Source organism: Xyrauchen texanus, chromosome 12 (genome assembly GCF_025860055.1).
Source record: "Xyrauchen texanus isolate HMW12.3.18 chromosome 12, RBS_HiC_50CHRs, whole genome shotgun sequence".
In the NCBI taxonomy this organism is placed as follows: Eukaryota; Metazoa; Chordata; class Actinopteri; order Cypriniformes; family Catostomidae; genus Xyrauchen; species Xyrauchen texanus.
Window position 1 is genome coordinate 12,535,521 of NC_068287.1, and position 27,239 is coordinate 12,562,759.

General features: G+C 37.7%; 1 protein-coding gene across 4 annotated transcripts in view; it reads left to right on the top strand.

The window, feature by feature from the left end:
- LOC127652402 (brain-specific angiogenesis inhibitor 1-associated protein 2-like) overlaps positions 1-27,239 on the top strand; it is a 111,162-nt gene that overhangs the window by 49,948 nt on the left and 33,975 nt on the right. For all 4 annotated transcript variants that reach the window (XM_052138525.1, XM_052138523.1, XM_052138526.1 and 1 more), the window contains exons 4-6: positions 20,738-20,799; positions 21,006-21,077; positions 25,129-25,266. In XM_052138525.1, coding sequence (XP_051994485.1) covers positions 20,738-20,799; positions 21,006-21,077; positions 25,129-25,266 — 272 coding nt within the window. The remainder of the gene's footprint in view (positions 1-20,737; positions 20,800-21,005; positions 21,078-25,128; positions 25,267-27,239) is intronic.

A 27,239-nucleotide genomic window follows, 5' to 3' on the forward strand; every position in this document is an offset into this window, starting at 1 on the left:
CGGTATCATGTCAGTGATGTTTTATTCAGGTTAATGTGTCACATGCAGTTTTGTTGGGTTAGATATGCAAAAATCCGGTTGCTTGCATTCAAATGATGACAGATGTTTGCCATGTAGTGTTCTGTTGCTTCTTGATTGAGTCTAGCAATGAGAAGAAATCAAGCAGCATCCTTCAATGCTTCTGAAATAGTTGCCATGAGAACACCGCTTGTCAAAATTTGCCTCTTGCTCGTTTTGATGTTAGGCTTCCGTATGATGTGATAAATGAAATCATAATTCTTGTCTACTCTATTTAAATATTCTGTTTCAGTTTCCAGATAAATTATGACTGACTGATTTGATTAAAGCTGTTCTCCAGTGTTCTGACTTGAGCATACAGCTACAAAGTGACCGTGCGCCATTCGGTTTCAATAAGACTCGACCATTTGAGGCAACATGTGTGACAGTGACCGGTGGTGGTAAGATTGTGGGTGTGTCCAGCAATGTAACAAAGTTGAGAATTTAACTGCACAAATGAGCAGTGACTCAATGCAGCATCTGCCAACTGAAGTGAAGACATTATAATTGTTGGATATAATAAGAAATTATAGTAACGGAAAACCACATCAGTCTTTGTGGCCATTCTAAGCGAGTTTGATTCATGCACTGATGAATGTTATTTTGTTCATTGTATGATGCACTATGCACTACAATGTCTATTCAAGCACGGGCTGAACAAACACGCAAGTGGTAAACCGTAAACTAGCCATTTATCAATGTCCACCTTTCATTAAATGCTTTCACTAAGCTGCGCTGAGATGCTTACTGGAAATAAACTTCCTGTGAAGACGTAAAGAACGTCTTTGACAATGCTGTTCAAACTTTTAAACATAAGAGTTATCTTTTAGCTTTTAGTTTTTAAGCTTTCAACTGGTTTCTCTTGAGTATATCTGTGGCAACTTGGCATTTAAAACAGTGTCATACCAAATACTGTAAGGAGGAAGAGCTGGACAGCTTGAATGCCAGACATTGCAACACATTATGATGTCTTTAAGAATGGAAGCCCCTACCTTTTAGTTAAAATAGCCATTGTTCTCATTGTTCTATAATGCAAATGCAGAATAGCTTGACCAAACTGAGAAATGTTTTTGGCCATATTACAGATAAGGTAAGCTGTGAGCTATAAAATGTATATTTTAAGCCTTGCGTGCTATTGCATGCCTATTGACTGGATAGAAAATAGCTGCTAGAGGTGTTGTCCCAGTCAATAATGGGAAACACTGTAACATTATCAGGACTCATCAGCAGTTGATTCACTCTGAGCAGCAAATTATGTGATATGATGATAGTATTAATTTCCTGTCTGGTCTTAAGCACTTTCCCCATCGGTTTGAATCAAGTGGCCAATGAATTGGTGCAGGCATATTGATTCTGGAAGAACTGACTGACTATGAGATCTTTGTACATTTTGTTCCCCAAGACAGTGAGATACAAAATTACACCTGTAATTAACTTTGAAAAGACAGGAATAAGATGAAAGAAAATATCAGAAAAAGAAAATAACACAAAATAGCATCAATATTGCTCAACAGATAATTTCTTTTAACCCCCTATCCCCAAGTAACAGTCTTGACAAGTCCTGAACCGTTTGTACTATGGGTGTGAATGATTCCTGAAATCGGTGTATAATTACTTTTCTAAGCGATTTGACTTTTTAAATGTTTTAATTTAAACAATTTTGCAACAATAAAACGTCCCATATGACTTTGGAAAAAGTCCCATAGACTTGCATTGAAGAATGAACCAGAACATCATATCTAGGGACCAGGACATCATATAGACTTGGGGGTGGACACTTATAAATTCGACCAGTAAGCAACACCCTAAAAAAAAACACCTGTATACTCATTAGCAACCACCCAGAACACCCTAGCAACAGCATAGAAACAAGGGCAGGGTATCACCAACTAGAGCACAAAACAATGCATATTTAAGCAATATCACATGAGCAAGAGTGCGATATGGCCCTACATCAGCACTGCTGTGATTCGGCGTAGGTAATCACAGCAGTGCTGATGTAGGGCTGTTTTTGTATTGGAACAAAACAAGACATTATGTTGTGATTCAATACATTGCATCGCAGTATAATAATTGGACTGTGACATGAAACTGGGCCAAATGTGCAAAAGAAACCCATTATGCCCTCGAGAGAAAGTCAATTTGCAGGTTACAATCTCTTTGTCCAGTATGATCTTGCGAAATAAGCAATAAAGGGCCATGTTGTTCATTTTGTTGATTTAATATTTTCATAACGTGTCGTGTTAGAAGTTTCCATCATTAACAGCATTCGCTGAGAGAAAACGTAAGCAAAATGGATATATAACTGAAATATACCCAAATTAATCAGAATTGAATCAAATCAAATGTGGAAATCTGTATCAATTCCTAGACCTACTTAAAACAACTCCTTGGCAAATGCATAGCATCACCCTGGCAACCACCCACAACACCCTAGCAACACCCTAGTCAACTGTTCTCACATTTTGATGGTTGTAAATAAGAAAAGGGTTAATGCCGGCTGGTAATTGGTTGCATGCTAAGAGGTGTACTGTATTGTTTGGTTAGGAGGGAAAAATTTTTGTTCTGTCACTCTTATTTAAATGGAACATATACAGAGCTCTTTGCTAACTTCTGTCAACCCTCTCTCTCTCTCTCTCTCTCTCTCTCTCTCTCTCTCTCTCTCGCTCTCTCACCTGGGCCTGTCGGAATGAGAGCAGTGGAGCTCTTTTATTAGCCCTGTACTTCAGTCCCAGGAGCCCTGCTTCTCTGCTCTATTTCTGAGAGCAGAACTGCATGCTGGGAGAGATAGTGCCCACACACACTTCCTCACCTTGCCCTTGATTAGCTGTCTTGGCATATATGTGCTAACACACATGTATGTTTGTGCTGTCTTGATCCATGATGGGTGAAAACCTTTTATGTGTTGACACTAGAGCTAGCTCATTTATTGAATATATTGAATGTGGACATGGTCATTTTGCTGGCGATATACGATTGTGAGGATCACAGTGATTTTAATTAGCCATTAAGTTTCCTCAAGAGCATGATATTAAATTCATTTTCTGATTTCTCTCTATGTCATGACATGTGAGTATGCAACCATTAAATAGCAACTCTGATTTAAACCTGAGTTTCAAAAACTGTTGGTAGCCTAAGTTTAGTACATTTACATTAATAAGTTAAAAATGTCCATTTCAATTAATCTTAAAAAAAAAAAAAATATCTGTAACCGTGGACCACGTATGGCTACTTTCTGGGGCTTCAGGATAAGTTGGGGTTCTTGGGTGGGTTTGGCATGACTTTGGCAGTGGTATAGGTCCCAGTGTTTTGGCCCCAATAATGGCTGCTTTCTGGGGATATGGAGAACACAGGAAAGTTATGGTTGAGTTTTGGCCCCTTTCTATTGTGGTTCTGGTCACATTTTGGCAAGTGACTTTTGGGCCAATTTTGGACCATTATTCCATGTGGTTATTTTGGCCAAATTCTCTCCTGAAATTCCAGATTTTGATATCTGAACTGTTCCGTTTTTCATATTCATAAAAATATGTTGGTCAATATTGGTGTTTTATACCATGTAATTGATTTATGTTGTTGCAAATAAATGAAAATAATGAAATATAATTTTTCCTTATGTTCATTTGGTGAAGTGAGTGTTGAAAACATGGTGTGATTAGTTTAATCTGTTTTAACAGATTTGCAATTTGAATCTTAAATGGCTTTTTGGTTAGTTGTTCTTCGGTTTACACAATTGTGGATTTGGGCACAAGTTTAGAGACTAGAATATCACAGAGACTTGGGAGTGGGCTCTTTTGACTTGGAAGCAACCATGAGAATATTAACATGACCGCCCACATTTACAAACAGTATCAACACTAGCATTTAGCAACTTGTGCAATCATTACAGAGTTTTACATAGTTTTACATGCTACTGTACCTTCAAGCCATTTACATATAGAAGTCATTATAGATACAGTTGCAAAAACAGCCTAAAGCCTTTTAATGATCCTAGAGAGGGTAGAAAATAGTCATGGAAAGACAACATTTTACGAATTATACGGCTGCTTTTGGTGCAAGAAACCTCCACTAACTTTACAACTGGACCTTGGGGGAAATAAATCAAATTAAAACTACAAAAGTGTAAAATATGCCCTTTAAAATGCACTCTGTAGCAGTCCATTTTGGTCAGCACACTCAATCAGTGCTCTGCTCTGAATGTGTCTTCATAGGTCAGGGAGGTGGTCTGTGCTGAGAACAGATTGATTCTGCATGCTTGCAGAATGAGTGTACAGTGAGAATTTGTCGCTGGTTTTCTTTGGAGTAGTTCTGTTGTGTCCTCATCTCTCAGGCTCATTCCTGCAGGTGTTAACTCTTCTACCTTCTTTACTATCATGCTACGGCCTTATGTTCCGTCATGTTTTTCCGTCATTAAGTTTCTACCTCCTCTCTCCTCCTCCCGTGAGCTAAGGAGCACAAGCTGTGCCGAGAGGATCCTTCATGCTTGCCCTTCACCGCCAAAAACTGCCAAAAATGGCAGTTTTGAGTGTAAGCATCCTTGTCAGCTGTAATGGTTCATTCAAACACTGTGTTGTCTGTCAGGATTACGGACTCTCTGATCTCTGTTTCTTTACTTTTTCTCTGTTTCTCAGCCTTTTTCCGGTGAACAAAGACACACCTAAACACACCCTTAAATAAAAACTGTGTGTAATTTTCACAAAATATTATGTGGTTTTTGTGTGTTTTTGAAGCAATTTGCATGTGCATTGATTTTCATTTTTATAAAAAAATTAAAAAAACTTGTGAACAGACATGTTCACATCTGAACTTTCCTTACAAAAAGCACTGTGGTGGTACCATTGTACTAAAACTACCCTTACAAAAATCGAGAGATTATAGCAAATATGCTGCAAACTTGATTTTCACATACAAATAAGCTTTGCAGCAAACTTGTCAAATTATTCATTGTTGCCAAAGGTTTGCTGGAGGTTCACCAACCTGGTGAAGAGCTACAAACATTTGCACTGGATGACAAGCTCATTTGCAAGTGAAAATAATGAGCGGCAAACTTATTGCAAATTTGCGGCAAATTAAGATTTTTTTTGTTAGGGTCACATTACCCTGGCTACACCGGATGAGAGCATTGAGTTTCATTGTGTCAAATGCAATAGAACCCATTAGAAGCAATGATGCTGTCTACACTGGAAGCGCCTCTTGCAGAATGGCAGCGACAATAAACGGGTGTTCCGTTACATTTTGCGCTGCACGCGCTGGCGCTACTACTGCCAACAACACAAATAAATAGTTAAGAGACTTTTTAAAGTCAATGCATTTTCAAATGAAAACGTGTTAGTGTGGATGAGGCCTGACAATCACTAACCATCAAAGGTAAAACTAACAAAAACCAACTACATAGAAAATGTACCGTAGTAGTCATTTGACACCATGGGAGCATCAGACGTGTGAACAACGAGCTCTGCGCACTTTGCTAGGTTTAAAACTTAATTACATAAACTGGTGAGATTCTAAACACTCTGTTCCATAACTGTTCTAGGTGGCCCATATGTCAAATAATTCAAAATCCTCAGGCTCTGGAGATATTAAAAGACACTTACACATTCATGCTGACACCCCTGAGTAGGCCGTGAGCCTGGGAGTCAGTTTAGTGGGGGATCTTGCTGTGATACGTCGATTGATCACTGCCATGAAGGCGAAGTTCACTTATGTGGTTACAAGTGTGGAGGATGTCGAGAAATTGATTGATTACCTGGAGTCATTTGGAGAGAGAATTATCTGCTAATCCACTAGAAACAAAGGTGGATTTGGAGCATGTCTGGAAGAAGCCGGCGGAATAACATCCGAATCATCGGAATTCCTGAGGGCAAAGAGGGACAGTACATGGTGAAATTCGACATAGCAGGGCATAAGCTGGAAATCGAGCGAGCTCACAGGTTTCTTGCTCGGTGATCCCCAGAGGGAGACAGGCCCCGATCAATTCTGGCCAAATTTCTGAGATCATACGATAAAGATCTTGTGTTATGCGAGGAGTAAAGGAATGCTTTCTTAGAAGAACCATAGCATTTTCTTGTTCCCAGACTTTGTGAATTCAACAAGAGAGAAACGTGATCGATTCAAGGAACGCAAGAAACTTTTACATCAACAGAAGGTCACTTTTGCACTGATGTTCCCGGACAAACTGAGAATAGATGCTATGGATGGATGCAAAACATTCACATGTCCACAGCAAGCTATGTCCTTCATTTCAAGTTAATGGAGTAAGTCATCTTGTAGTGCTCACATTGCAGCCGAGTGGACCAGCTCACTAAATATTCGCTTGGCAGTTTGAAGAAGCTGCATGCTCTTTGTGCCGGTTCCGCCAAGCAGCTGGAGTTTATTTTGTAGCGCAACACACTTTCAGCACAGTTTTATGGATGAATCTACACACTCTTTGTGCTTATTCTGCCTATTGGCAGGAGTTTGTTTTGTGGAGTATTTCTTGCATAGTCATTGGAGTAAGTAATTTGCTTGCACTCATGTTGCAGCTGAGTGGACCGGCTCACTGAACATTTGCTTGACTGTTTGAGAAATCCGCACTTTTTTTGTTTTTTTGTGCTAGTTCAACCTAGCGGCTGGGGTTTATTTTGTAGTGTTACACCTTCAGGTTTATGGATGAATCAACACATTCTTTGTGTTTATTCAGCCTATTGGCTGGAGTTTGGTTTATAGATTATCTTTTGCTGTGTAATTCTGTCTCACAAATTTTGTATAGAAACACTGGACCTGAGCAATTCGATGGCAAGGCCGTCGTGGGGGTTCTTGTAGGTGTGCATGATCTGTTTGAGTTTGGAGGGATGGACGCCAATTGGCGCTGTCGTGCGTGGGGTTAATGTGCACGTTTGTCTTTTTTCTGTTTGTTATTTTCCGGGGGATGTTCGAGTTTTGATGGTTGCAGTAATGTGCGAATGTGGTTTTTATAATCTTGTTTTTGACACACAATCTATTTTTTCTTATGTCAAATGTTAATATGAGAAAAGGAAGTTCTTGCCCCTATTTCACCTCTCTGTCAAACTAACCGGATAAGTTAATTTACACCCTGTTATCGCGCATTTACAATCCATTATGCAGTATGGACAAAAGTGTCCAGTGTGTTTAATTTGGACATTTTATTTAAAGGTGTAATATGTAAAATAAATGTGTGAATGGCTTGTAATGCAACTTAAAAAACGACCCTGAATTGGCACTCTTCTTATTGGACAGGTAAGCTTACATAACTGCAAAGCATGTGAAATATAGTGCCATAAGGATTGATCTGTGTAAGTTTAGCTAACTTGATCTTGCCTGCTAACGCTGATGAATTGCAAGCTACCTTGCTTCGTAAATTTAAAATAATTAAAACAATCTTTTCTTTATGCTAAATGTCAATGTTAATCTGTAATTATCCAGCATGGTAAACTACAATAACACATGAAATGAATGCTAGACAATGTTCAAGATAATGCAAAAAGATCCATTCATTAGTGTAACATAGTTATATAGAAAATATTTACAATCCATTATTATAAAACAATAGCGCATCATATATCAAAATGACATCAATACTGAATTGTATCAACATATTTATTATGGACAGTCTATTTATAAACAGCTACTGTCATCATCCACAAAATGTAGCTAACAGCTATTGATAAAGCTGGCTAGCTAGCTAATGCCGACATAGGCTATAGTATAAATGCAGTCAATGTTTCATGCAAAGAAATGTGATTACTTCAAACTACAGTCTCGCATAGTCAGATCTATATCCACACTTTGTTTTAGCACTGTTCCAGCACTGGAGAGTCAAATATAATATATAAAGTTTGTAGTAAATAATCATAACTGTAATTTGAATTATGATGCCTCATCTGTCAACATGATTCCAGTGAACAGGTTGATGGCTGCAGTTCACTTAGCAGCCACAGGTGTCATTAATAACAAGGGTTTCTTTATCTTACATACTGCACCTTTTAAATGTTGCTTTGAGCAAATGGCTAAACCCAAAGTTATGTATTAACAAGTCCCCTTTCTGCTGGACAGAGTGGATTGTGAGGGAAGTTGATGCGCTCTGTGACCTATATGTGAGTTGAGTGTTGAAATCCTTTGAAAATATGGATTAGCATTTTGTGATCCCTAGGTTTAAATTCTTTAGGTATTTACAGCTGCGCCACCTGTTTTGTACCATTTCTGGGAGTAGCATACACCCCCCCTAAAGCGGCACATACTATACTCTGGGAATGGAAATTTATGCTTTTGGAAATGGTCATGAGGCATCAGTGTATTATTCTGCTAATTCAGAGTCTGGGGACAGAGCTTTAACTTATATCAAGAGATTATGGGAGAAAGATTTAAACTTGTTATTGGAGGAGGAGGAGAGTGGGCTAGGATTAAAAAAACAAAGTCTAAATCTAGAGATGCAAGGGTGCAATTTAAGATTTTACATTGATTCTATCGGACCCCCTCTAGATCGTATAGGCTTGGTCTTAAAGATACACCCACCTGTGGCGATGCCAAGATGGGGACACAACCCATGTTTTTTGGTGGTGTGTTAAGATCCAGAATTTTGGTTGAGGGTTCAGAGTTTTATCTGTGACATACTGGGCATTCAAATTTAATTTTGCACCAGTCTCTGTATTTTAGGCAATGGGGCTGTCATTAATATAGGGGATAAGTACATAAAACCTTGGGTCCTTGCTAGTAGTATGATCAGCAGACAGGTCAACCTTAGGGAATGAAAGTCGGCTGTTCAGGAGTGGTGCACTGAGTTGGGCAGGGTAGCTGCATTTGAGGAGATGGCATGTAGAAGGCTAGGCAACCTCGATTTGTACATCAGGAAATGGGGCAGCTATTTAGCCTACTCTTGGGAAGGGGTAGTGGAGAGAGACTAGTGGTTTTGGATGTGGGTTGCAACTTTTTTGTTTTTAAAAGTATGCTTTTTATGTTCTTTTTTTATGTTTCCAAGTATTTTCTGCAGTTTTATTGTCTATTTGTTTGTCTTTGTCAGTTGGCTTTTGACCACTGGGGGGCTTGTTTGTGTCAGGTGGGGGGATAATGTTCAGGGGGAAAAGTTGTGATTTTATGTGGTTTGATTTTTGTAATTCATGTGGTTGGCTCATTTTTGCTCTCATGCACAATAGCACAAATGGGCTTTTAATTTCCCCTCATCTGTATACTAATGCTTAAGTGTATGCTAGTTTGCTGGCTTGATTTTGAACCGTAGAAGGAGAGTTCAATGCTCTGTGTCTCTGAAAAGCAGTGAGGCTGACCTACATGCAGAGGTGAAGATGTCACTGCACTGAAGCGATTTTACTGGGTCAGTAGGACAAGATCTCTGCCCTGCCATGGCCAGTCTCCAGCTATTTATGTGATTTAAGCTGTTTGTTTCTTTTAGCAGTGTGGTTTGCTAAGCATTATGCTTACTACACACAAACATCAATGTACTGTACTGTGCAAAAGTTTTAGGCTCTAGTGAAAAATGTTACATGGTAAGGATGTCTACAAAAATAATGTCATAAATGGTTTTCATTTATCAATTAATGTCATGCAAAGTCCAGTAAACATAAAAAAGCTAAATCAATATTTGATGTGACCACCTTTGCCTTCAAAACGGCACCAATTCTCCTAGGTACACCTGGACACAGTTGTTCTTGGTTGTTGTCAGGATGTACCAAGCTTCTTGGAGAATTCACCACAGTTCTTTTATCTATTTAGTCTGTCTCAATTGCTTCTCTTTATGTAATTCCAGACTGACACAATGTTCAGTGGGCGGTCTGTGGGGGCCATGTTATCTGTTGTAGGGCTCCATGTTCTTCTATTCAATTTACAAAAATAATGTTTGGGAGTCTAACATAGGAAAAATTTCCTATTAACACTCTAGAGCTGAAGATATACATAACTATCTTAAGATAAATGTTTCTGTGAAGCATCTTTTGTGCCTAATAATTTTGCACAGTAATGTTTAAAAATACATTAAAGTTATTTAAATTATGTCAGAGACTATCCTATTGTTGCAAAGAAAGGGTGCCAAATGAGCTCTGCAGCAACTGTGAGAGATGTCACTGTTCTATATGATTTGTCTCTGATACATGCAAGGATTAAAATAAAAATCATGCATGGGAAACCATGTCAGAATTTCTTGGCATTCTGAGTGAATTTGATTCATCATTAATCGTTCATCTTGTTCCTGAAATAATGCATTATGCACTGGTGCAATTTATATACACTTTCCTCTTTAGAATGTTCATTTTTAGCAGCAATGAAGATATTATTTGTTAAATTATAATGAAATCTTATTTTTATGAGCAATACATCCCATTTGTTATCAGATTTGCAAAAGCTATGGCCAGTTATGCAGACAACCAATCATATGATTGGGGCATCCAGCAGTAGAAAATGTCCACTACAACCAACAATAAAGCCACTTGGCAACCTCCAGTGATAACATTTGCTGAATCTGTGAATAGGGCAAATTACTACTTGTGCAATGTGACAAGTACTACTTGATGCAGCAGTGCACTATAGGATACCGTGTCAGTAGCAGCACCATGCGGGATGGTTTAATCTGCTTTCTATACGAAATGACAACAGACAGCATGCAGCTACATTTAAGCTGATATACAAAGTCCTCCATTTTGTTCTTCAGAATGACGGCACTCCATATCGGAGTTTGGCTAGAAGCTGCAGCATTTCAACTGTTCCCATGACACCCTGCAGTAATCCACGATTGTCCATTGTCAGTGATTCATTCTGCTCTCCGATTTGTTTTCCTCCTCCCAGACTGGTCTGGCCTGTTGGTTTTGCCTGCGGCTGCCGTGTCTCTCCGCAAACAATATAAGTTTCATAAACAGTGACGACACTCCTGTGCTCAGCCATAAATGTTTGCATATAGAGCCAGTGGGGTGAGATGGGACCGAATTATATAGTAAAAGGAGAGATTTGACTGTAATGGAGACTTTTCAATCCTTTCTTTCTCACACACTTCTGTCTGAGTAGAGTGTAGGGTCACAGTGGTCCAACAAGTCTATTAGTGAATTAGTGACTAGTTGATTAGTGAATGGGAGAAATTGCAATGCTCAATAAGGCATCCCCCCATTGTGTGTTTACATGCACAACAATACACTGATAACTACCAAAAATTAGCTTATACAAAAAGTCAGACAACGCAAATATATAAGTTTACTTAAGACATATAATCATTGATTATTCTCTGTTTTTGCTGTGGGAACAGGTATGCTTACATTGTATAAGCTGGTAAGAACAGCAGATAAGAACACTGTGTTAACTCTGTTGTTTTTGCATGCAACAGGAAATTGAGGTAATGGGACAAATTGTACGCATGTTGATAGGTGTATGCTTAAACTGGAAATAGTTGTTCTCCAAGGGGTAGTAATACATTGAACGCATTCTTGTGTCCTTTTGCACAGTTTCGTTATTTCGCTAAAGGAACCAGCCTAATTATTCAGGGATTCATGAATGGAATGTTCCAGGTTCAATTCAAGTTTAAGGAATATTCTGGGTTCAGTACAAGTTAAGCTCAATTGCATTTGAGGCATAATGTTAATTACCACATACAATTATTTTGACTCATCTGTACTTTAAAAAAGCTAAAATTTAGGTTACAGACATGAATGGGGCCATTTTTTTGAGGGTTTAAAGGCAGAAATGTGAAGCTTATAGTTTTATTAAAGCACTTACAGTGTAAAAACAAAATGTGAACCCTTTGGAATTAGCTGGTTTTCTGCATTAACTGGTCATAAAATGTGACTTTGAAGATGAGATCACAAGATCACAAGAGCTCAATGTGCTTAAGCTAAGAACACAAACAATTAAACGTTCACAGTGCTGTGGAAAAAGTAAGTAAACGTTTTATTAACTGGTCGATCCTCCTTTGGCAGCAATAACCTCAACCGAGTGTTTCTGGTAGCTGCGGATTAGACCTGCACAGTGTTCAGAAGACATTTTGGACCATTCTTCCATAAAGAACAGCTTTAGATCAGCCATATTATAGGACCTCTGGTGTGAACGGCTCTCTTGAGGTAATTTCACAACATCTCTATTGGGTTAAGGGCTGGGATCTGACTGGGCCACTTCAATAGATGTATTTTCTTTTTTGAAGCCATTCTATATTTTATTCACGTCGATGTTTAGGATCATTGTCCTGCTGCATCACCCAACTTCTACTGAGCTCCTGATATTATCCTGTAGGATGTCTTGATAAACCAAGAATTTATTTTTCCCTCGATGATGCCAAGCGGTCCAGACCCCGATGCAGAAAAGCAGCCCCAAATCATGATGCTCCCTCCACTGTACTTCAGCTTTGGGATGATAATTTCATGTTGGTATGCGGTGCCCTTTTTACACCATACTGTACGCAGTGCTGCATGTTTTTCCCAAACAATTCAATCTTCGTTTCATCAGTCCAAAGCATTTTCCCAGTAGTTTTTGGAATGTCAAGGTGGTCTTTGGCAAACTTCAGACATGAAGCAATGGATTGTGGGAAAGCAGCGGCTTCCCTCATGGTGTCTTAGCATGGACACCATGCTTGTTTAATGTTTTCCGTATAGTAGACTCATGAACAGAGATGTTAACCATTTCCAATGATTTCTTCAAGTTTTTTTTGCTGTCACTCGAGTTTTTTTTTTCTCATTGAACAATCTGCGGTGGGCACTTTGAGTCATCTTGGCTGGACGGCAAATGACAAAAAATTTTAAAACACCAAAATCGCGGTTACAGTGAGGCATTTACAATGGAATTGAATAAAATCACTTACTAACCTTATCTATGTAAAGTTATATACAATATTACAACTTCGTTGTCATGAGGATTTAACACCAGTAAATTCTGTATTCTGGCAAATGCCGTAATGCCTGAAATTCCAGATTTTATCACACTAGCTTTTTGTTGTTTTTTTGGAAGAGACTTGCAAGGCTGCAGGCACAGATTTTCACGAGAGAACCTGTCCTGCTGACCAGAGGTGCGTAGAGTAGCCAAAACTGTACTCAAGTAAAAGTACTTAGTCTTTTTAAAAATTAATTACTCCAGTAGAATTAAAAGTACTAATGTTAATAATTACATGATTAAGAGTACGAAAGTATCGAATTAAAATATTACTCAAGTAACTAGTTACACTGCAAATTACATTGCAAAGATCTGATTGTTAATTTTAACACCTTGCGTGCATGAATCTTGTATGTGCCTATGTCATCTTTATACCCACTGTTACAGTGATGGTTAAAAATGAAAATGAGAATATAATTTATTCAGAGAAGACAGAGAGACAAAGGTTTGAAACAATGAGAATAAATAATCATCTATGTGTGAACTCTGGATGAACTTTTAGGATGCTTGATAGATCGGGTTTGAAAATTTAGAAGACACATTTTGAAACGTTCTTGGCGATTAAAAAAATCTCACAGGCTCAATTATATTATTGTGTATAATATTGTATATTCTGATGCTTGTTTAGGCTTATTTTAGTTCAGAGCTTGTTCTCTTGTCCTCAAGAGAAACACATCACGTGTGTGCTTTATTACGCATATGGCTGTATGCTCATGCTGCATTATCAAGCATGCGATCAGCAGAACAAAATAACTTTCTATCTACATTAGACGCGAGTGGCGTGGCATTGCGATGCGACATCGCTCGTGTCCGTTATTGACCGTTTTTTAACATGGATTTATATGCACTGATGTAATTCAGCACTGATATAAGAAAATGTTTACTTCAAAACTGAGATCAACAGAGCCCGTAGGTACAGAATCACATTGAAACTGACCATTGCCTTAACAAACAAGGCCACGTCATTATCAATACAACTTAGTGCTTTATCTAGAAAAACCTTGAAAGACTTTTGTAAGAAGTGCCCAGGAAAGCTCTTGGAATGTTTATCAAAAGTGCAACTAAAGGATCTTTTTATAGAATTGATTTACTGTACTGGATTGAATAGTCCTTTTTTTTCTATGTAATGTTTTTACAAGGTGTGTTGTATTTATTAATTGTTTGATAGCCACAGAAATATCCATTGTAGCTGATATGGCAATAAACACCAAACAAACAACTTACCGCTACATGTTTTTTTTAGTTGAATCCGTAATTCTTTATACTGAAAATTCCTGTTTAATTTAATGTTGAATGAAGGCTTCGCTTAAAAGTAACTCTTCATTTTCACTGTGTGAAATAAAGAAATGTTTGTTTTAAGCACTTAGTGCTGTTGTTGCGGTGCCGTAAAAGTTCCATTAAAAAAATATCTAAATAATTATGCATTTATTAAATTTAAATCTACTCTTAAAAGTACATTTTGTCCAAAATGTACCTCAAGTAAATGTAACAGAGTAAATATAGCGTGTTTCTACCCTCTTCTGCTGCTGACTGACAGGTATCTATAGTTTTCCATGTGGTTGCATTCCGGGAGGGAAAAGCAAATTGTGTGTGTGTGTGTCCTGCATACACTTGCCTGCCAAGTCAAGCTATCCGCAGTGACCGTGACTCTTCTTAGCCTCAGTGCTTTCTGTCAGTCAGGCAGCTGTGTGCAAACCAAAAGGAACGCGGATGTCAGAAGTCCATTTTTCAAGAGTTCAAAGTACCTGCATGTAAAGAGCTTCTGTCAGGCACATATTTCTGAAGTTTTCTGAAAGACTTTTTTTTTTTCTGTAGAAACACTCTGTATATCATTTAACAACCCATCAGATCAAAGATCTAAAAAGTATGTTCTGATTTACAATGTCTTCAAAAAGTATTTGGACACTTAAAATGTATGAATGCCATTTCATTCGAATTTCAACGCAAGTTGCATTTACACACTATTCAAAGCAAACCAGTTCACAAAAAGACATTTGTCAGGTTTAACATTTTAAAACAATAGATGTATTGTTCCAAATGAAGACGATAGGCATTTGAACACTTTCTGGTTTTCAAACTTCGTGGAATATGTCCATTCATTGTTAATGTGAAGAACCACACCTGTGATTACTCTGCTAGGGGGTGTTACTCTTCCAGGGACCTAACTTCATACATCCACTAAAAATTCCCTTGAAACTAGTTTAAAAAGTAATTTAAGATTAAGTTAGTTCTGAGAAAAGGTCTAGTGTCATTTGTTTGCAGATCATTTGTAGCTCATGCCATTAAATGCAGACATGTTCAAGTATTTTGGGGACCAACATTTTTTTCCTTATTCCTTTTTGACTCAAGCTAAACAAAACCAGGCTTTCCGACTTGTGTTTAAGTGAATGAATAATCTAAAGGTGGATCAAGGAAGAGGCTTTTTCCAGTGATGTATCAGGAATGAATGTTTGGGTGTGTCTGTGTCTTTTGGAGGAAGCTTAAATCTGTAGCCATATACACACTGCAAAGATTTAGGAGTGACAACCTCATTTAGATGCAGGAGTGAATCCTCTAAATGATCATTCCAGATGTGTACAGAATAAAGTAGTCACTCCTGAACTTGCAATGGGTGACATGGTGATAATGATTGCAACATTATGTGATGACCATATGTGTTATCACTAGATAATTGGTACTAAAGCTCACCCTTTTTATTTTCTTTATTTAACAAAAGCACAAGATTTTGTTGTTATTGTGAGTGTACACAAATAAAAGTAGACACTTTATAGTCTCTAATGATGTCGTACACTTTTCTGTATACCCAAAAATGACGGAGTATTTTAAGTTGTTTCTGCTGTAATGACGAAAATATCCAGCAGGACGCGCTGGCGCATCCGTCGACCCCAGAGGGTTAACAGAGGTGCCATATTTTGTTTATGCTCTAATCAAAGACAACCAGATGATGAGCTGTGGCACAACTAGTTAAGTTTGGTTCTGAACAGGCTGTGCATTTCAGAGGAGATTGAAAAGTAGTACTATAGAGCTTTAATAGATTTTTGGCAATATTTCTACTTTACTGGAGAAAAAAAAATGCTGACTTTTACATAGTACTTAGAAAATTAGTACTTTTAGTCCTATACATTTCTCCAGAACCTTTCATTACTTTTGTGACTGCAAACTGCCAAAAATAACACCGCTCCTTATGTAAGCTGCATACAGCTTGGACTGGTAATAGAAATATTAGATTTGAAAACAAATCTTTTTGAGTCAAGTCTTTTGAACTGGTCAAATTAGTGTGAACAATTAATTTCATGAATAGTAAATCTGAATCAAAACACAAGAGAAACACTCCATATTATGTTGCCATTGATCTTATTTATGCCATTAACTTGTAATTTTGATACTTGAGTACATTTAGTAACCGTTACTTTAATACTTATTTTTTTATAGTTTATATTAAATATGCTGTATAGCTTATATGCATACTTTAACTTTTTAATTGCGTCAATTTACATAAAGGTAACTTTACTTTTACTTCAGGATACTGATTGGAGACTTATACAGCATTTAAAGTAATATCTGTTCACCCAAAAATGAATATGCTGTCATAATTGACTCACCCTGCTATTGTGCTCAACTGCCATTATTTTGAAAAGAAAGGCTGGGATATTCATTCAAAATTCTCCTTTTGTGTTCTGCAATAAAAGTCATAGGGGGTTGGAGCAACATGGGGGTGAGTACATTTTGACAGAATATTCATTTTTGGGTAAACAAATTGTACAACTGTCACTGCCTAAAGTTTATGAGAGTGAATTTGGTTGTAGAATACTCCTCCAAACTCTGTGTACACGAGGAGATGATGCATTCAGGTGTAGGCCGCAGTTCCAAGTGCTAAGAACAGTTAAAATACCTCTTTGGTTTGTAAGCCTTGAGGCTGGTGAGCATGGCTTATTTTCTGTAATCGGTTTAGGTGGTATGCTGTGTGCCTGCAGACTTATGAAGCAGTCCACCTTTTCTTTTAATAAGTCTGACAGAAGATTGTTCATGCTTGAAAGAACATGTTCAAGAAGGGTTGACAAGAAGTCATCATTCTGTGTCATATTTCAGTTTTTTAATCAACCTCGGATTCTGTTGTGATTTTTGTGTCGCAGCCACTGAAATATATTTAGATTATTGTTTTCAGTATAATTTCACATTTTGAGTTCAAATAACTGGTCGTACAGATCTTATAATTGTGTATAAATGTCATGGCTAACACGGCTCATTCTGATGTATTTGTCATTGACTTATTCGTTTATATTTATGTTGTTGCTCAAATGACACAAATTTTTATAATATAAACTTAAACTAAGTTAGACATGTCCAAAATATATTTTCACACAATTTGACGATCGGCTCAAAATCCATGAAGACAATTTCAGTTTACTCTACTAATATTTATTATGTTTCATTAACATGATAGTTCACTATTTTCAATGTATAATAACATGATCCATCCATCCATCCATCCATCCATCCATCCATCCATCCATCCATCCATCCATCCATCCATCCATCCATCCATCCATCCATCCATCCATCCATCCATCCATCCATCCATCCATCCATCCATCCATCCATCCATCCATCCATCCATCCATCCATCCATCCATCCATCCATCCATCCATCCATCCATCCATCCATCCATCCATCCATCCATCCATCCATCCATCCATCCATCATCTGTAACCATGTCTGTCTGTTGTGACATAGTTCAAATGCAATAAACAAAATTTATGCATAAATCCAAGTAGATAAAAAACGGTTCACATACGGTTCTCAGGTAAATTAGTTCCTGATTTGTTCTTCTCATTTGGCTTCAGTCAACTGAATCAGTATAAACTCTTAATTATGTTAATTTACCTTAAGTGTGCACGGGTATGTGGAGGCAATTTCCACTATTCTTTGTTTAGATTGTTTCAGATGAGCCATAAATGATGTGGTAGTGTGTGATTAATGCTCATTTTCCTGCATCAGAGAAGTGGAATGAAAAAAATGAATAAACAATTGTGTGTCATCCATGTTCTGAGTCTAGCCTCTTTGTGTTAATGCATCGTAATGCTTTGTCACACTGTTTTTGCTTGGCTGAATAATTATTTTGGATGGCAGTTCTCATTTAAATGTTTTTTTTTTCTTTCAGTTTGTCAGTTTATGTTACATGCGCAAAAGAGATAATTATCAAGACTATGGGGTAAAATTCAATCTGGTTACCCATAATGGTTGAATGTACCTTTTTAAATGGAATAGTTCACCCAAAAATGGTCTTTCAATATTTAATCACTCATGTCTTTTTCAAACCAGAATGACTATGTCTTCGGACACAAAAGTAGATGAAGCAGAAAGTGATCAAGCTCCGAAATAGACCAAAAAGCACAATAAGAGCAGTCCATACGCACTTTATTTCATATTCTGTGTTTCTGAACCTGTGCAATAGCATTGTGTAAGGAGCAGACTAACATTGTAGTTATTCACTGAAAATGTTACACTCCGCTATAGATTTCAAATCTAATTTTCAATGAATAGCAACTTTATTTTTCATCGCACATTATGGTTTGAAAAGACTTGGAAAATAGCACCCAAGTCATATGGACTACTTCTATGATGCCTTTTTGTCTTTTTTTTTTTTTTAGCTTGACAGACACTGATCAGAATAGGCTTCTTTTATGTAGAAAAGGGCAGCGTAAACATTGCAGTAAACACCTCCTTTTGTGTTCCACTAAGTAAAATGGGTTTGAAACTAAATGAAGATGTGTGCTGATACATTAGACTGACCTAAATAAGCTAATATGAAAAATTCAAGCATGTGCAAACACTATTTCTGCTTACAGTGCAACATCCTGTACTAACTTTAGGTTGTGCTGAGTTTGGAGCAGGTCAGGGCGGTGCGCTGTTGTCTTCCATTGCTGTGTGTTCTTCTCACAGTGTCTCTTCTGTTCTCTGCTCACTGTCTGTTCCTTTCTTCACAATGCATTGCATATTCAGAAGCAGCAGCATGTAGGTATATTAAAACAACACAACTTCCATCAGCTGCATGGCCTTGTTTGGGTTCCTTTTTTAAAGTTTTCTTTACTCTGCTGCAACACGTTTTGAAACATTCTGACAGTCATCCTCTTAAAAACTCTGTAGCATTGAAAAATGACATATGAAAGTAGACAGCCATTTTCTTTTCCAATTTACATTTATGGCAGGCAGTTTTTGTTTGGTTTTGTTTGATTGGTTTTTGTTTTATTGAAGGAATAGTTCAGCCCAAAATGTAAATTCTGCCATTGTTTACTCACCCTCATGTTGTTTAAAATCTGTATGAAGTTATTTGTTTCTGTGGAACACTAAATAATATATTAAGGAATCTTTCTGCAAATAGTTTCCATATCATCAGTGACATTGGCTGTCAAGCTCCAACAAGGGGGAAACACACAGACAGACAGACAGACAGACAGGCACACACACACACACACACACACACACACACACACACACACACACTCAATATACTGTAAGTTGTCCATTTGCCTAAGATATGATATCTGTGGCAGAGGTTAAGATTATCAGTGAATAATGATTACAATTTTCATTTATTCATCACACAAAGTTATCGAACGGCTTCAGAAGAATTCTGTAGCCGTATGAACAACTTTAATGGTGCGTTTTTCTTTTTGGAGCTTGACAGACATAATTACTTTGTGTGTACAAAGCTGCTCCTTTTGTCTTTCATAGAAGTAGAAAAAAAACAACAACATTTGGGTTGAGAACAACATGAGCAAATCATGACTATGTTCATTTTTGGGTGAACTATGCATTTACTGCACATGACTTGTACAAACTCTTTTTAAATTCTTCAGCTTTTTGAATGTCTTTGGAATCTTTTCATTTGGATTACCTTTTCTCCACACATTCATCCTGTTTTTAAGTCATCTATGTATCCACGTATAATGTCTTTGACTGTGCCATTGTCCTTATGTTTGCTTGTCTTCTGTAGATTGCGTCTAGTTTGATGGCATGGTTGTAATGCACGCTGGAACTTTCTATCCCTTCCTTCCCTCCTCCTTTCTGCCTTCCTTCCTTCCTTCCTTCTCTTATCTTGCCTTCCTTTCTTCCTTTTCCTTCCTCCCTCTCTCTCTCTCTCTCTCTCTCTCCTTCTTTTCCTTTATTTTTTCTTGTCTCGCAACTTCCTTTTATCTTGCTTTCCAGCCTGCCTGCCTCCTGTCTTCTTCCCTTTCTTTCCACTTCCCTCATTCCTCCTTTCTTTCCTTCCTTCCTTCCTCCATTTATCGTGCCTTCCTGCCTGCATTCCTTCATCCCTTGCTTCCTTCCATCTTTCCTCCTTTTTTCTTCCTTCCTATCTTCCATATTTTCCTTCCTTCCTCCCTCCCTTTCTTTTCCTTCCTTATTGTCCTTCCTTAATTTTTTCTTGTCTTCCTTACTCCCTTATTCCTTGCCTGCCTGGCTTCCTTCCTTTTTCTTTCCCTCCTTCCTTTTCTTCCTCCTTTCATTTCTCCTTCCTTCTTGTCTGCCTGTCTATCTTCTTTCCTGCCTTTATCCTTTCCTTGTGTTCTTTATCAGCTTCCCTTCCCTCTCTGTTCCTCCCTCTTTTCTTGCCTTCCTTTGTTTCTCCTTCCATCCTGCCTCCCTTCCTTTTTCAATCCCTCCCTTTTTCCTGTTTTTAATTAGTCTTTCCTTCCTTCCTCCTCCCTCCCACACCTCCTAAAGATCTGTCTCTTTTTAACCTCACTACATTTGTTCTCATTTGAAACACATGATTTGAGCTCATTTCCTGTTTCCCTTTCATTGACTGATGTGTGTCCTTCTCTGCAGGGGATGTGCTTTTCCAGATGGCAGAGGTCCACCGTCAGATTCAAGTACAGTTAGAGGAAATGGTGCGTAACCTAGTTAACCTACTCGCCTGCTGTCCGTTACGCCTCTTTGAAAGGATGTGACAGCAGATTCCATTTAGCATGCAACTTTTCATTTCAAGCCCTTGGGCATGTCATATAATCTGCAAGAGTCTCCACATATCTGTACTTTTAGGATTTAAAAAAGACGAATGTGTGAATTTCATCCAAACTTTATGCATCTTTTGCAGTTGAAATGCTTCCACAATGAGCTGATGTCAGAACTGGAGAAGAAGGTGGAATTGGATGCAAGATACCTGACTGTGAGTCCACACCTCATCCCAATGCGTCTGATAACATTCCAGATAGACAAGACATACTTTGAGCTCTCATAACACACTCAACAGCAGCGCTTCTCTTCAAATTCCTCTGGCTGACAGCTGAAATGATCAATAACTCGCATAGAATAACACATAGGATGTTGGGAAGAGAATACTAGCATACTGCGTACTACAAATTTTACAGTATATACTGTATGCTGCCTACGTCTTTTTTTTTTAAAGTCATCATGAAATGAAAATTTTTACGTAATGCATGCTACTGGTCTTATTATGCACAGATCATTGGTGTATGTTATTCCAAATAAATGAAATTATTGTCTTTTGTAAACGTGGAGCAAAAATTAGCTTTTTACTTTTGGGCTGACATAATGGATGCCGCTTAATATTTCAACCCTTCCTCTCCAACTGTTTGGCCCCATTCTGGTATGCAAGTCTTCATGGTCCAATCAATTCCTAATAGATAAGTCATGTCTTACACTACTTTTTTCACTACATTCATAGTTTAAGTTAGAAAAACACCAAGTTATGGAAGTAAAATAGTTTGTGAATGGCTTTTCATGTTGACTTTAAAATAGTTGAAAAGTAAATAAAATGGCATGTGAAGTGGTATACAATTATAAAAGTTTAAAACAGTGAAAAGATTCATTGTCACAACCTCACTTCATTACTTCATAGTAGCCACAGTGACTGGCCTCCAGTTATCAATTCAGAAATTAATGTAGTTGTTTTTTTTTAATTACTATAGTTTCAGGAATTACAAATTTGCAGTGTTCTTTGCCGTGTGCTCTTGCTGTGCAAATTTTGTAGATAATTTGCAGAAATTTACATTATGCGTTTGGCAGAACATTTTATCCAAATCAACAGTGCATTTAAAATGTAGATTTTATTTGAGTTTTTTATCAATTCATGTGTTCCCTGGGAATCAACCCTTGGCATTGATTACACAATGCATTACAAGTTGAGCTAATGAAACATTCCTATTCCTTGCATACAGAAGATGTACATACTCTTCCCTACATACATACTGTGTACTACTTTCTTAGTATGTGGAATGCCATTCCAAACATGCTCAGATTTCATAGAACATCTCAGCTCTACACATTCTCTATGAAGACCCTCCGATGGTAGTTTGGCCTGCAGTCTTGTATAGAAACACCCCTGCTTTCCCGTGATTCCCCTAACATATTCACAAAATGAAACTACACAATTTGCAAGAGATTAAAGTGTGTGTGTAACCGTGCCAAGAGAGATATCTTTAGACTGTGAGTGGGCTGAAGAGGAGCTGTGTGTAGCAGTTCACTGGGGGTGTTTGGCCGACTGGGATTGGGCGTCAATTGTCATCACATTGTATTCAGATAAAATTAAAGCCTTGCTGCCTTTTTCTGCACTGGAGAGAATTGTCTACGGTCGTTCCCCTTGGAAACCAAACACCCTTTTGTTCCCTCAGTCCGCACATTCTGTGCTACACACTGAATCTCTGCTCTGGAGAATATTATGAGATTTTGAGGTCTGAAAGATTATTATGAATTCCGTTTTCCTGTTGCCATTTATCAGAACACTTTATGACAGATTAGCTTTAATTTTGACCATTTCTCTTTCCTTTTTAAGAGCATATTATGTAACTATCTTAACTGTGCATGGTTATTTGGTTATATGCATATATGTTATTTGCATATAGTGGTACGGCCTGCGATCTACCAGTTGAGAACCACTGATCTGTCATATCTCAAATTTGATTTTTATTTATTTATTTGCTGAGCATTGTGAATTATTAATGTTATTATTTACAGGGAACTATGGCTGGAAAAGCTGAATTCTCTTTTTTTCTGCAAAGATGGAGCAATTGTGGCATCACTCACGTGTAACACTGTTTTTATAGACTCATTCCTGCTGTGCAAGATTCTGGTTTGAGCTGCCAAACTATTTATAGAGATGTAGTCTAGAGATCATTCTCTCATCGTACCTTGTGTAGGATGTGAGAAGATTCATATATCTAGAAATGTTCTCAGCCAAGTATATCAGCCTCCAGAAAATTTGACCGTGAGCCATGTTGTGCTGTTGGAAATGGAGACCTTCCCTCCTTAGTTCTACAAACATCAGAATGCACTGCCATGTACCACAAACCTTTATCTTTGTTTCTAGTGAGCTGCCTAGCTAGACAGGATGTTAAGGCATCATATATGCTCCCAAAGTGAAGGGTGTTTGCCTTCCAGGAAACCTTGTTTTGGCCAAATTCTAAGATGGCATTGCATGTTTCCTTCACTGATAAAACAATATTAGAATGCATTGCACACAGAACCGTGAAAAGTTTCATCCAAGGTAGTAGATGGAGCAAATGGATGTGATGATTTTAAATATAGAGTATCATGTTGTTAGCTTAGCAACATGCTAACATTACTTTGTTGGAGTCAGCTGTGAATGTTGGTCTCGTATGGTAGAGCTGTGAAATATTGAGAGAAATATCTTCATCTAATCAAAAACTGACTTTCACCCAATATTTATTTGTACCATGTAATATTTGCGCTTATTAGAATATGTTGTTAGATTAGCAACATGCTAACATTGTCTGTTGGAAGCTAGTGTGAGTCTCGTGTCGTAGGGCTGCAAAAAAGATTAATTTGTAATCAAAATTTATTTAATCACATGTGGAATATGTCACACCAATATATTTTTGTTGAATATCATGTTGTTACCGTAGCTCTTTTGGAATCAACAACATGAGTGTTGGTCTCGAGTCTCGATATTTATGTGTGCTATGTAAAAATTTTACTTAGAAGAGTAACATGTTGTTAGATTAACTACATAATAACATAAAACTCTGTTGTAATCTACATGAGCATTGGTCTCGTGTAATAGGGCTACAAAATATTGAATAAAATATTGAGAAATTGCTCCATCTTATAAAAATCGACTTTTTCACCCAATATTTATATGTAATATGAAGTATTGTGCTTATTAGAATGTCATGTTAGCTTAGCAACATGCTAACGTCAGACTCTCTTAAGTTCAACTGATCATTGGTCTCGTGATAGGGCTGCAAAATGGACTATTTGATTTACTAAAAAATTGACTAATTATATGTGACATATTGTGCTTATTAGAGACTAACCAATTTCTTGCAAGTTCTTTGAGATGTGTAAAGTTTATTATTATATTTAAATGTTTGTTTTAATGTATGATGTACCATGATCAGTCGTGATTAATCAAAGAAAACTGTGAAAATAAATGTAATGTAAATGTTTCAAATCAAAATGTCACTCAAATATAATTATAATGCGTAATGGAAAAACAAAAGTAATTTTTTTTTTTTAAAGAGAAAAATGCCAATTAGAAGTAGACTTTAATTTGAGTCCCACTGTATGTTTCGCAATGTGTATCGTACCTTGAAGTAGTCAGATATTTTGAAAAGAACCTTGAAAATTTAGGAAAGTAGATTTTAGAAAGTAGATGATTCATTTTCCACTGAGATAAGACGTATACTCAAAAGTAAAGGATATAAAGCTTACAGTTCCACATAAACCATCTATTATTTTATAGTTCCTAATTAAGTCACCGGCCCTGATTACTTTATATTGTTTGTCTTGGATTTGAATATCACGAAGGTTTGACTATCGTTCTGTCACACAGTTTCACTTGAGTAATATGTTGCAGTTCCTTATAAAGTGACCGGACACTTTAAGTAATCATCGAGTGTTAATTTTGGTGCCTGGTTATATGTTGTTAACTCGTTGATGGACGTGAAACTACGCATTCAGAAACATGAAAGAAATTTTTGTAATAGGCACTGTTACTTAATGTAGACATTTTCCACTGTATTTTGAAGTGGTCCCTATAACGTAACCGTGCATGTTAATTATATATTAAATACCAAATACCAATATGTATCTGGTTTGAACACAGCTTACTATGTTTTGTAATGTTGCTTTTTCTCATTTCAGTCTTGAGTTTCGACTCCATGTGTTTCTCAGTGCAGTGGCAAGAGTTGGATGTTTTCTGCATGTACCAACAATTTTCTTGTGCTTGTCTCCTGAAGGCGGCTCTCAAGAAGTACCAGATGGAGCACAAAACCAAAGGAGAGAGCCTGGAGAAATGCCAAGGTGAGCTGAAGAAACTCCGGAGGAAGAGCCAGGGCAGCAAAAACCCCTCCAAGTATGGCGAGAAGGAGTTGCAGGTGAGCCCCCACATGACTGCCACCACCTCTGCTGGCTGCGGGTCAGGAACACCGCTAGTGTGTCACTCAAGGCCTTTGAAAGGGATGGAGGCTGATAGAGATGCTCTGCTTCAGCAATATCACCTACATCATGTTAATGTCGAGATGATTTTTAACAGTGCATGAATGCAAGTGCTTGTAAGCCTCTAGTGTCACTGAGAACACAATGGGTGGGCAAAGTCCGTAGGTGTTTACAAACAGCACTGCGGCATATCGGATAAGAGGCTGCCGTCTACACACACACAAACACCACAGCTGTTTTTACAGGCATTCTTTGTATAAACCGCGTGAGTGGACCAGTCCTCAAACTGCTGTCTTAATTGCAGTGTGTGAATGGTGGCCTGCAGTGAGGAGTCTTACACTATGACAGCAGGGCTGCCTAGACCCGACACAAATCGATAAGCAAAGCTCGAATCTGTGCATGCGCTCTTTGGCCCCGAGCTTCTCGGGAAGCTTACACATTCTGCGGAGTATGAAAAAGCGGCCCTTCTGACCCCATTACAGAGCCGTGGTAACCCCCAACATGTGGCTGTGCAAGCGTATATCGGAGACCAGGTCTAGTTGTCAATCGTTTTACTCCAGTGAATGTTTCTCAGGGTAGGTTTGTTTTTGAAAGTCTTGAATTATTGAGCTTTGGAGTCAAAGTTTATATCCCTCCTTTTTTCATTTAAGTATTTGTTTTCATCCCTTACAACAGAACCTCAAATTGCTCCATATGTCTTTGGTGACGCACACAACACTTCAATTGTGGTTGTTTTACATTTCAGCTAGATAGCTGCTAATTGGGTGGATCTTTTGACAGAATACACCGATATAGATCTAGATCACTCCAAAATTGATTGAAATTCAAAATCTGAAAGTACGTTTTAGTGCAAATTTAATTATTCACAAATTTTATTTTAGTGCACAAGGGCTACACAATTAATTGAAAAACTAATCGCGATTACGGCTGCCACAATTATGTAATTGTGAAAACTGACGATTACAGCGTTCAGTTCAAGTCTGCTCCTGTTGCGCCAATATTTTCCATTTACAACATGTTTTTGCAGTGGTTGTGTATTCTAACCAATCACTAACATGTCCGTTGAGCAATAAACCAGCAATGGCCAATCAGAACCGCTTGGATTATTCCTCCGTCCTATCAGTAATGACAACTGATCCTAATGCACAAGTTTTAAACCATCTGAATGCCCAGATGCTTGCTTTATGTTCTTGGTCCGTTCGCACACCACACGAAAATGAATACTGCAGAAACATCACCTGACACTCGAAAACAAGCTGTACAACAAGAGCGAAAAGTACTTTGGAATTATTTTGGATTCATTGCATATGGCACTGCTCGCTTTCAACGTAGATCTTAAATACAGAGCAACACCACAAAACTAAAACGCACCCGTTCTAATCAAGGCACAGACGTGGTGTAAATAATTGATTTATTATGCTAAATTAGACAGCTTTGTTTTTAATAAGAGCATTCGCGAGAGTGCAGAACAGTGTGTGGAGCCTCACTGAGCTCGCATCGAAATGCAGATCTCAAACCGTGTAAACCTGCAGTGAGTGACAGCAGTCATTGTAATGGGAGAGTTTGTCGCATTGCTCGATTTCTGTGTACAATTTATAAAAAAAATGTAATAATAGTTTTGTTTTGTCATGTGAATAAGTAGGCCAATGTGAACTTGATTTGTACAAAATAGCAGTAAAGTAATTCGGCTGAACTGTTCCAAGTGTGCTTTGGAGGTGAAGCAAACAAAGAATATGGCATAGCATATTTCAGGAATCACTGTCATTGTGATCACATCTGCTCTAATAAAACCCATTTGCCATGCAGCTGGTATTGGTAGATTTAAAATCGCACAAATTCCGAATATCTGATTGTAATTTCCAAAATGCAACCACGGAGACCAAATATTACCTAACAATGATCGTACATGATG